Source organism: Ursus americanus, chromosome 24 (genome assembly GCF_024610735.1).
Source record: "Ursus americanus isolate L20-20 chromosome 24, mUrsAme1.1.p, whole genome shotgun sequence".
Taxonomy (NCBI): domain Eukaryota; kingdom Metazoa; phylum Chordata; class Mammalia; order Carnivora; family Ursidae; genus Ursus; species Ursus americanus.
This window is the reverse complement of record NC_142150.1, coordinates 15,445,832-15,458,457: the sequence shown is the minus strand read 5'-3', so window position 1 is coordinate 15,458,457 and position 12,626 is coordinate 15,445,832. Positions and strand designations below refer to the sequence as shown.

Genomic DNA, 12,626 nt, shown 5'->3' with positions numbered 1-12,626 from the left:
TTTAATAATTATTAAATAACACCAGTTTTTTAAGTAACTGGTTTTTAATTTAGTCACCTCATCTGAAAATGAACGTAAAACTTTGTACCTGCCTGAAGGAACACAGTTAAATCAAATTATTTTTACTTTAAATTAAATCTAATAATTTAATTTAAATTATTATTTAAATTTTAAATAATAATTTAAAATTATTAAATAACACCAGTTTTGGTGTTCATTGATAATAAGCTTAATTTTATAATAATTATTAAATTAATTTTATAATTTTATTTTATAAATATTTTATTAATTTTTATTTTATAATATATTATAGTGATATATAATGTAATAAATTATTGATTTATTTTATAAATATTTTATAAATATAAAAAATAATAATTATTAAATGAACACCAGTTTTGGTATTCATTGATGATAAGCTTAATTTTATTTTTATTTATTTTTTGAAATTAGTTACACAGGTAATATGTAAGATACATTTGCATATTATTTATTAAAAAGCTGTCTCTTATAAATAACTTTCTGGTCCTCTTAGACCACCACCCCAAATGTGTTTCTCCTTTACCTACTTTCCCATAAGAAACAATTATATATAAAAATTTTTTATTTTTTTAATGTCTGAAAGCTATCAGATTTTAAATAGTGCTTTAAAAAACTAGCATTTCAGTTTTTTCCTCAGACTATGAAATTGCAAAGTATGATATACTAAGAAATTAATCAGAAAGTATTCATTAATATATCATTGGTGCCAGTTTATCAGTAGCTATTAAACTATACTGTCAAAATTAGTAATTTATTTACTGAGTATGTATTTATTATGCTTTATCTTATTGAAAATACCTTTTGAAAACCACTTTAATAAGATTTGATTGACAAACCAAACATACGGGTACTTATTAAAACAGTAGGAGAATGGGTTTAGCTGGGTTTTTAAAAATTTTTTTCTGTTTGCATTTGTATTCTTCTGCTTAATAGCCTTTTTTCAACCTACTTAGCTTTTAGAGTATCTTACTTTTGGTCATTTCAGTCTACATATTCCAATTCTTATAGCTATTCTTATGAGGCTAGGTAAGCAATGGAGATAAAACCTCTTAAGTGTATTGGTTGTAGTTAAATTTCTGAAAAACATAAGAAGACATCTGTAGAGATTGAGATGTTTTTGTTGGTGGCAGTTTTCGTTTTGTGTTTTACATGCTAAGTATCAAACTATAGTTTTACTAAACTGCCTGCTAGGGCAAGGAATTTTATATCTGTCTTGGAGCCTCTCCAAAAGTGGTTTATTATCAGAAGCGCTAAAAGAATCTCATAACATTGATTCAAGCATAAATGGTTCTAGAGTATAGACTCTGAGATTAGAATTAAAGTGAAGCTCTTAGATGATTTTATGGCCATATAAAGGTAATCTGCAAATTACTTTTAGCCAAATAATGAGTTTACCATGTTAGCAGTCCTTTTGCCCAAAGCAGTAGTAACACCTAAATTTTAGAATTATTTGTCTGTTCTCAGGAAGTTTTGTGGTCTTCTGGAGATTTTGTTAATAAAATATATAAAACTCTTTTGAAACTTTAATGGGAAGCATTTGCTTTAATGTCGGGGTTTAACATGCATATTTTAGCATTTATCCCGAGACACTTACTCACTATTTATTTCAGAAAAATGATTCAATAGGAGTACCCTGATGGAAAGTGTCCCATAGAGAACCATTATAAAGGATACATTTGATGGACATTTTTTTAAAGATATTATTTATTTTGAGAGAGTGTGTGCGCACGTGAAGGGGGGAGGGGCAGAGGGAGAGAGACTCTCAAGCAGACTCCACACTGAGCACAGAGCAAGACTGTGAGATCACAACCTGAGCCAAAATCAAGAGTTGGACGCTTAACCAACTGAGCCACCCAGGCACCTGTTGATGGACATTTAGAAGTAAAAACTCAAAAACATACTTTTGGGGGTTTTCAGTTAAAAACTTTTTGGTATTAAATATTAGCTGCCATGAGAGCCTCAGAGCATTTCCTGCCCTGGTTTCTAAGAGTTCCTACAACATTTATAAATGTTAAAGCAAAGTAAAAATAATTTGATTTAACTGTGTTCCTTCAGGCAGGTACAATACTTTTATGTTCATTTTCAGATGAGGTGACTAAAGATCCACCGAGATTAACTTGTCTAAGTTTTCACACCTGCTGAATAGCAGAAGAAAGTCAAGAGACTACATATCCTACCTTCTGTTATAGTAGTGGGTCTAAACTTTTCAGGTCTCAGGACCCCTTCCTTCCTATTTAAAAAAAATTATTTAGGACCTAAAAGAGCTTTTGTTCATGTGAATTCCATCTACCAATATTCCTATTTTAAATATTCAAACTGAGACTTATAAAAAATATATTTATGTATTAATTTTAAAACCATTAGCTCATTGCATGATAACATAAGTAACCCTTTAATAAAAAATAATTATGTTTTCTAAAGCAAACAAAAAGAGGTAGTGAGAAGACTGACATTGTTTCACATTTTAGCAAATTTCTTTAATGCCTGGCCTTTCCCCAAAATTTTAATAAAATATAGTAAGGAAGAAGAACTTATCTTTTAAGGAGAATAAGTTAGGTCTTTGACCAAGTTCGATGTAGTCCCTGCTCTTTTTTTTTTTTTTTTTTTTTTTTTTTTTTTTTTTTTTTTCATATAGCTCCCTACTCCCAAAACCAGCTACAGGTGCTTTTTTCTAATCTGGGGATCTATTATTTCAAGTCCAGCCATTATATCTGATGACTTTTGAGTTCAGTATCTGTTTGCAAATAGCCCAGAGAGATCGAGCTATTCAGCTTACAGTTCCCATGATAGTGTGCAAGACCCTTGGGGTGAGAAACCAGAAGGCCAGATGCGTGCCTTCGTAAAATACCAAAAATATTCAGAATACCCATTATGGATCCTAAACCAACCATCACGTAAGATCAGATATTTATGAGCCCTCTGACATAAGCTCTGTTTTCTAACACTTGCACCAGCCTATCTAACGACATTGTAGGAAAAAGCAGAGCAGAGTTATTTCTTCACATCTTTCAAGTTGGAGGAAAGGAAAGAATAGGGCGTGCATCTGCTTTGATTTTGAGTAAATAAATCATGGGAATTATCAGACCTTTTATGAACTTTTCAAATGCAGCATTTAAAGGTATGTATTTTAGCGCACACACACACACACACACACACAAACAAAGCTACAGTCTTCAGTTTGGCTGTTGTAATTCTTAAAGCCATAAACTCTCAACATGTAATTTTATAAAAATGACTCACAGCTCAATTTCCTATTTTCCTGTAAGCAGGAGTATTGTGGAGATTTCAAAGGGGAAATAGCTTTAAGTACAAAAGTATAGCCTAACTTAATAGACTACAGTTGCACCCTTATGAGAAAATATGCCACTTTACTAATATCACATACATCAAATATCATAAAAATTAAGATGACTATTAAATGCATTATTTTTCAGGCCACGTGCAAACGAGATCATAGACTTGCAATGTTGAAAACTCGTCGCTGCTACCTAGAGAAGAAAAGGGAGGAGGAATTAAAGCAATTTGATGAGAATACTAACTGGCTTCATCGTGTAAAAACCGAAATGGAACTCTTAGGTCAAAACGGTCATATTCCAAAGGTACAGATGTGTTTATATATTCAGATTCATTTGCAAGAACCGAGCTCTTTAAACCTACTGTCTTTGTCATTGGGTAAATATCTTTCATAAGACAGCTATTGTTCCATCTCTCTGAGATTTATTTGACTCATTTTACCATTTACCTTCACTCATTTTACCTTCTGCCTCGCTAATTACCCAATAAATATGCTTTTTCTGTACTTTCTGAAGAGTAAAGTTCTTTTAAGTTTTTTAAAGTTATTCTTAAGTGATTACATCCTTTTATGAGATAGCTCTTAAGTTACAATAAAGTAATCAAACTGTCCTTGAAGGTTCATCATTTAGGTAATTTCAGTTTGTTCTAATACTTGAGGTTTTGTGGAAAAATAGTTTTAAACTTGGTCACCCTTACTTGCATCATAGCTAATAAAAGCTGATTTGAAAGTTGTATATGTGTGTGTGCGTATAGGTACTAAACTGAAGATATGCTGCCTAGACTGGCAAAAGATTATAAGGAATAGTGATGGATAATGATGGTTAATGGCTGAATCAGATAAGAATTGTGTTTATCCACATGGTTATAGAAATCTGACTGTATTTTTCTCCCTTAACAGTAAGTCTTGAGAATATGCAGTTTATTCCTAATATAGTACCTCCAAAATATCTGTATCATCATTATACTTGTCATTTCACAGTTGCCATGTCATTATTCCATCTTTAGTCTCAAGTTCACACTTAGGCCAGAAGAAGAAGAGAGAAAGAAAGTGGGGAGGTATATCTGTCTTGGGAGAGTAAAAGCTTTTCCAGAAATTCCTAGCAGATTTAACTTATTGGCTAGAATTGTCACATGGCTGTCCCTAGCTATAAGGGAATATGGAAAGGTAAATGTTTTTGCTGGACACATTATCACCCTGAACAAAATTAGAGTTCTCTTAATAAGAAAGGAGGGGGAAAATAAATATGGCATAAGCAATAAGTAGACACCTGCTACAAAGTAATCCAAATACCTATTATTTTTTAAAAGAATAACTTCATTACACTCTTTTTAAAAAGGAGGAGTGTCTGAGTCTTTACCTTGATGATGCTTTTCTGAATTTCAATACTATGTATTAGCTAATTGGTATCTAGTCCTCTGGAAGTTTCATATTGCTAAAAAAGTATTATACTATTGTCAATACAGGTAAAATAAAGTATAATATATTCAATAGCGAATGTAGGTTGTAATGGTTAATATTGAAAGTTAACAATTTTTTTGTTGTAATTGAAAAAATATTACCCAGTACATCATGACTAGGGAAATGAATTCTCTGGTTGGCTAGCAATAGCTATAAATGGCCATCCTTTTAGTGTTAAAGCTCAGACTAGGGAAGGAGAAGACTAGCAGGAGCAGTCAATGTAGTGAAAGGATCAGTGAGCCACAAGCAGCAGGTACCCTGTTTCCTAAGAAGAAAACCAAAGACAAATGAAGATTGAATAAATCTTTAGTGTGGAGATTTATTGAGGGTTAGCCAACAACTTAATCTACACCTTAGTAATTCTAGAAGTCTTCAAAATATCTTTCTGAAAGCATCCCAGTCAGTCAGTAGATTAGGTATTAAATGTAGTACAAAGCATAATTTAATAATATTTTACAATATAATTTAATTGATAAGCACTTTAGAATATTCCCTACAGAGAGAATGTAAATATTGGGAAAAGGATAGACTTTGGAGTTGGAGTGGTTAGTCCTTCTTTCATTTGATATTTGTGTTGAATACTAACTCTAATTGTATGACTTTGGACAAGTTGTTTAACTTTGTTGTCTTCTTAATTACTTATCCTCAAAATATATTTAAATGAAATGCTATATGCAAAGGCCTCATGCCACATAACACATAATAGATGGTCGAAAAATAATAGTTTAGGGGCGCCTGGGTGGCACAGTGGTTAAGCGTCTGCCTTCAGCTCAGGGCGTGATCCTGGCGTTGTGGGATCGAGCCCCACATCAGGCTCCTCTGCTATGAGCCTGCTTCTTCCTCTCCCACTCCTCCTGCTTGTGTTCCCTCTCTCGCTGGCTGTCTCTATCTCTGTCGAATAAATGGATAAAATCTTTAAAAAAAAAAAAAAAGAAAAAGAATAGTTTAATAGTATTCTAAACATCTGTAATGTGGATGTCAATAGCCAAAAAAGGTGTATACAAAAGAAACACAACAGAGTTCGCTGCATTACAAAATACATTTTCCGTTTTTCCTCCAGAACAATGATTCTGACCTTTTGGGTCATAGGTGCCTTTGAGAATCTGATCAAAAAGCTATATAGATCTTCTCCCAGATGGGAGGTTTGGGGGGGGGGTGTCACATTTACATAATTTTGCTTTTTTAGGTTATTTTTCCATTTGTACAGCATTAAGAATACTCGAAGTAAGCTAAAGAACACTTTTCTTAAAATGCTGTATTCATGTTAAGATGATAAAATAGACGTATTTACATAACTTAAAAGTAGTAAGCAAAAAAGACAATGTTTAATCAATGAACCATACCAGAGATTATCTAGGTTTAAAGCTGTAAAGGCTCGTCCTAGAATGCAACAGCTGCCGGCGAAGCACCTCTCAGAAAACCCAAGCCATGTTCTGAGTGAAAAGTTTTCGGAGAAAACAGCTGATAGTTCTGGTCACATAAGTGTTTCCCATTCACTGCACAAGAGGCTCTTCTCTTGGAAAGGCAGCAGGTGTTGAATGTTTATGATAGTTTTTGGTTTTGTTTCACTTATATATGTTTTACTTATTTGTTAGAGATGATGTATATCTTTTTTTTTTTGGTCTTTTTTTTTATAATAATTTTTTGTTATGTTAGTCACCATACAGTGCATCCTTAGTTCTTGATGTAGTTTTCCATGATTCATTATTTGCATGTAACACCCAATGCTCCATACAATAGGTCGGTGATGGGTATCAAGGAGGGCACATATTGCATTGAGATGATGTATATCTAAAGAATTCTCATTTTTAAGACTGTCATTGTCAAAATGACAAGTATGTTGGTTAGAGTTAATCTTTTTTACCTTATTTATTTGTTTATTCATTTTATTTTATTATTTTATTATTTTAAAATAACTATTAAAGAGTTGTTATTTCTTAGTTCTCTTTATTACTATTACTTTTGCCATGATAGAGCAAACTCTGTCTCATGATGGGTCTGAAAAATTCTTTGCATTTGGTGAAATATAACAAACTTTCACATTTTAACCATATTTGGGTATATAGTTCAAGTGGCATTAGTACATTATCTTAAAATTTTAATACATGTATTTCTGTTTTAAAATATTATTAGAGTATTTTTACTTCTCAATAGCTTTATTTAAATTATACTTATAATTTAATATACTTGTATAATCAAAATTCTAATTTCTAACCCAATCCCAATTATAGAATTACTTAACTTATTTAGCATTAAAGAGGCAAAAAGAATCAATTGTAGAAATTTACTACTTTGCCTTTTCTTTCCCATATTTACCATAAGCTCCCAATTTAAAAAGTGTTAAAATATTCTTTTTAGTATTATTACTATTATTGGTAATTTGTTTTTGCCTCTTTGTCTACTTAGTAGCATTTATAAAGTTAATATTGTTTGGGTTATTTTCAGTAAATTTACATTTTTTTCAATATGGCCAGATTTAATTTTTCTAGCAATCTGCCTTCTATAACTCTCTTAAGCAAAACTTTTTCACACCTGTGAACCTAGAGTTTATTTTTAAGTCCTTATTTTTTTAATGAATTTCATCACAAATAATTTTAAAAAACAATAAAATTAAAACTGCTTCTATTCCTACAACCCTAATTTCACTTTCAATTCTTTTTTCCATGGATATTTTCACAGCTGATATAAGCAAGCAGAGACATAACTTTGCAAAAGGACTTACCCACAGTCATATAACTCTGGACACAAACCCAGTACTGTGACTTTCAAATTGGTGCTCTTTTTTCTATACCTTTTCTGCATTATCTATCCCTTAACCTCTCAAATCTATTCACTTCTTTCTGTCTCCCACTGCAACTACCCTTATTCAGACTCCTATCCCCCATTATTGGACTGCTACAGTTGGTCTTTTTGCTTCCATTCAAATTCCACTATAATGAAAATGAGCTCTCTAAAAAGTAACTCTGATCATATCACTCTCTACCGCTTTCTCCCTAATACAAACTCTGTTATGATTTCCCAGGCCTGACTACCTCTCAAATTTTATATATAATCTCTCATTATATTTTTCACTTTAGCCATTACTAACCTACTTGTAATTCTCAGAATAGACCATGTTCTTCCAATCAGAGTCCATCATTAGTGTTTCAAGACGAGAAAAGACTCAAATTGTAAACTTGGCTTTCCAAAGATGACAAGCTAGCCAAGGCCTATTGTTGACTAATATAATTATATAATCACGGCTTGCCTTTTTAAGAGACAAGTAATTCAAGAAGATCAAAGAATAAAATTAGCAGGGGAAATATTTAAAGAAGGGATTTTTTTAAGAGAAAAGATGGAATATTTGGCAAATATGTTCAGACCATTAGGGTCACTGAATTTTATAACTGGAAAAGACTAAAGAGATCATCTAGTCAAGCTCTTAAATTTAGTCAAGTAAACTGATCTCCATAAAGACTATATTTTTAGCTTATGGTAACATTTGTGTCCTGGCTGAGACCATTTCTAAGATGACCTGACTCAGGCCAGTGCTGTAACCATACCATCCTGACTCCCTAAGGAGGGTGAAATATAATCATAAATCATGTGAAGAAACAACCCCCAATTTCACTATATCTCAGATACATCAAATGATATTGTTTCCCAGTCATAGTGCCTACCACTGGCATAGAAAGTGTTGAAAAAAAGAAGAAGGAAAAACAGTTTTAAGCTTTTAGAGAATCATTGGTCAACTGTAGTTTGGGAAGGAGTATTGAAAAGCTAAAATGGATTTGTCCCCAGGAGGAAGTTTGCTGGCATAGCTCTCCTGCTTATGGGATTGCTGTCTCAGCCCCCTCAAATGTCCAGAAGATTTCATTTCCTTTCATCATATTGACCAAAATTTTCCCAGTTAAGGATTCTAAGAATGCCTTTGGATTATCCCTTTCACACTTTAGTATAACCACTTAGCTGACATTTTCCTACTTCAGGTTCAGTAGGTTTAAGGAAAGATAAATAATTTTAGGGGGGTAGATTAGAGAACACTTGCAGCTAACCACATAAGGTTTAGGAAAATGGAAACCTACAAAATCTTTTCACACTTTTGCTCTAGGATGAAGCTTATACCAGATCGGGTGAAGGCAAGAAATTTTTATTACATGCAATTCCAGACACTGAATACAGGGGCTATAACACTGAAACAGTTTGACACACCCCCTGTCCTGGTTGTGAACCTTACATTCTAAGTACAGACGGAGAAACTATAAACAAAGTGATAAATGAAAATTTTACTGATCCGTGCTATGACAGAGACTATGGGGGGTGGAGAGTATCCATCTTTAAATATAATGCTCAGGGAAAGCCCTGAAGAAGTGACATTTAAGCAAAAACTAGTCATATTCATATTTTCACAGCATTATCAAGAAGTTGGATAGACCCAAGAAACTGTCATCATAATAAAATTTGTTCTGAGTTCCTAACATTTAGTTCCTGAGAAATTTAAAATTTATCTTGCTCGTAAGTTGTAGATCACCTATACCAGGATGTTTATTTTTCAAATCATTCCTAAATATTTATCATTTTGTACATAAAAAATTAAAACTATTAGCACCAATATAAAATAAGTTTTATTGAAATTTATTTAATTTTAACATTCTTAAAGGAATCTGAAATATAGTTTGCATTGTTTTCCCCAGGAGCTCAATAAAGATCTTCATTGTCACCATTTGCACCTCCAGAACAAAGATTTGAAAGCACAAATTAAACATATGATGGATCTAGCTTGTCTTCAAGAACAACAACACAGGCAAACTGAGGCGTAAGTGCATGGATTTATCTATTCTATAAATTTTAACACTGTAGACCTAAGGAAACTGAAACATAGAAGTGGTTTTCCCCTGCAAGAAAATTGAGTTTTATTTGGTATAGGATACGTTATTTTTAAGTGTTTGCCAGCATCAGAAAGTATGCAGAATTAGCAAACATTGAGAAAGTATAAAATGTGTGGTTCTTCTCCAACTAATATTTTTAGTGCTTTATAGTTTTGAAAGCATTTTTCTATAAAAATTTATTATTAGAAGCAATTACTGTTGACACCAGCTCAATTTTTAAGTGGGCAGTTTTTAAAGTATTTGTAATTCCAGAATGATTTTTTGTCATTGAAATGAAGTTACTAAAAGTGTATATTTTTTAACCTCAACTGTCCCAATTTTTATGTTATGCTATAGTAGCTCTTTCATGCTCTACTGGCTCAGTGGTAACATCTTTTGAAACATAATAGTAAAATAAGTATAGCAGTCTTTATTTTTGTTACCTTGGATATGTCAGTCAACTCTTTAGGTGTCACTTTCAAGCTCTGGAAAGATGAAAAATTTATTTCTCTAAGGGTTTTCTGCTAGTATAAAATTCTGCAGTTCTAGTATTCTCAAATAACTAGTAATTAATTTTCCATACTTCTGATGTAAAGGAAATTACATTAGGATAGTTATTTTAAAAAGAGGAAAAGGAAAGGGAAAACTTTAGGGGGAGATATTCTTCAAGCTCAACCTAATCTCCTTATGCTTTCTATATCTCTATCTACAGCAGACCATGAATATTCATTTACTAGCACTCAAACCACCAGCAAGAGTTAAAGTATCAAATAAACCCATTAATTTATTTCGCCCATACTGTATTTACTGTATTAAACAAATAGATTAATACACTTAAGGTGAATTTTAGTTTCAAATGGACAAAAAGATTCTGACTAACTCTTACTGATTTAGCAAATTGCTGAACCAAAATATTATCGACAGAGACAATATAGCATAGTAGAAAGAGTATGAGTTTTGAAATTGGTCTTAAATTCTATTTTATATTAACAGTATGACCTTGCATAAATTATTTAATCTCACTAAGCCTTAATTTTCTTAAATGTTAAAATAGATTATAATACTTTCTTTAAAAGATTTTGAAAGAATTAAATGACATAAAAAAATAATGAAGGTGATGAACTATCATAGCCTAACCTTGTATAGCAGAGGCAAAAAGTGATATAATATACCTTTAAAGTGCTGAAAGAAAAAAATTCTAACCAGGAAAACTACCCAGCACACTTATTTAGAATTGAGGGGAAGAGATAAAGAATTTTCCAGAAAAGCAAAAGCTAAAGGAGCTCATAAAACTGGCCTTATAAGAAATACTAAAGAGACTCCTTTAAGCTGAAAAGAAAAGGTGCTAATTAGTAATAAGAAAACATGAAGATGTAAATCTCACTGGTAAAAGTTAATATATCGTGAAGGTAGAAGATGAATTACTTGTAAAGCTAATATGAAAGTTAAAAGAAAAAGTAATAAAAATAACTCTACAATAATTAATGGATATGCAAGATAAAAAGATGTAAAATGTGTCATCAAAACATAAAATATGCATTTCACTTCTATGTAGAATCTAAAAAAATGAGACAAAAAAGTCCTAGCCAAAGCAATTAGACATGAAAAAGAAAGGAAAGGCATCCAGATTGGAGAGAAGAGCTAGAACTTACTATTTGCAGATGACATGACACTATATATAGAAAACCCTAAAGACCACCAAAAACTACTAGAACTGATCAATGAATTCAGTAGAGTCACAGGATACAAAATCAATATATAGAAATCTGTTGCATTTCTATATACTGATAATAAACTATCAGAAAAATTAAGAAAACAATCCCATTGACAATTACCTCAAAAATAATAAAATACCTAGGAATAAATTTTACCAAGGAAGTGAAAGACCCTATACACTGAAAACTATAAGACATTGATGAAAGAAATTGAAGACATAAGTAAGTGGAAAGATAGTCTGTGTTCATGGATTGGAAGAATTAATGTTGTTCAGATGTTCATACTGTCCAAAGCACTCTATGGATTTAATAGAGTATCTGTCAAAATTCCAATGGCATTTTTCACAGAAAAAGAATAAAAATTCTAAAATTTGTATAGCATGCAGAAAACACCAAATAACCAAAGCAATCTCGAGAAAGAAGAACAAAGTTGGAGGTATCATAATTCCTGTCTGATTTCTTTCCTTCAAACTATATTACAAAGCTATAGCAATCAAAACATTATGGTATTGGCTTAAAAACAAGCACATAGTACACTGTATGTTGACTAAAATTTAAATAAAAACTTTAAGAAAAAGAAACTGCACTGTTATTTAAAAAAAATAAAAAAGCACATAGATTAACAGAACAGAGTAGAGGGCCCAGAAATAAACCCACACATATATGGTCAATTAATTTATGACAGAAGAAGCAAGAATATGTAATGGGGAAAGGACAGTCTCTTCAATAAATGATATTGGGAAAATTGAACAGCTACATGCAAAAGAATGAATCTGGACCACTATCTTACGCCATAAGTAAAATTTAACTCAAAATGAATTAAAGACTTGAATATAAGACCTGAAACCATAAAACTCATAGAAGAAAACACAGATGATAAGTTATTTGACATCAGGCATGGAGATGATATTTTGGATTTAACACCAAAAGCAAAAGAAACAAAAGCAAACATAAGTGAAATGAACATCAAACTAAAAAGCTTCTGCACAGCAGAGGAAACCATCAACAAAGTGAAATGGCAACTTTCCAAATGACACAAAATATTTGCAAATCATCCCTGATAAGCAGTTAATATCCAAAATATGTAAAGAACATGCAACTCAATAGCAACAAAAGAAACAATCTGATTAGAAAAGGGCAGAAGATCTAAACAGACATTTTTCCGAAGAAGGCATACAGATAGCCAACAGGTACATGACAAGGTACTCAGCATCACTAATCAGGATAATGCAAACCAAACAATGAGATATCATTTCATACCTATGAAGT

General features: G+C 31.8%; 1 protein-coding gene across 2 annotated transcripts in view; it reads left to right on the top strand.

The window, feature by feature from the left end:
* The window catches only part of KIF18A (kinesin family member 18A), a 79,121-nt gene that overhangs the window by 28,369 nt on the left and 38,126 nt on the right, over nucleotides 1-12,626 (top strand). For both annotated transcript variants that reach the window (XM_045808585.2, XM_045808583.2), the window contains 2 exons: nucleotides 3,477-3,641; nucleotides 9,469-9,590. In XM_045808585.2, coding sequence (XP_045664541.2) covers nucleotides 3,477-3,641; nucleotides 9,469-9,590 — 287 coding nt within the window. The remainder of the gene's footprint in view (nucleotides 1-3,476; nucleotides 3,642-9,468; nucleotides 9,591-12,626) is intronic.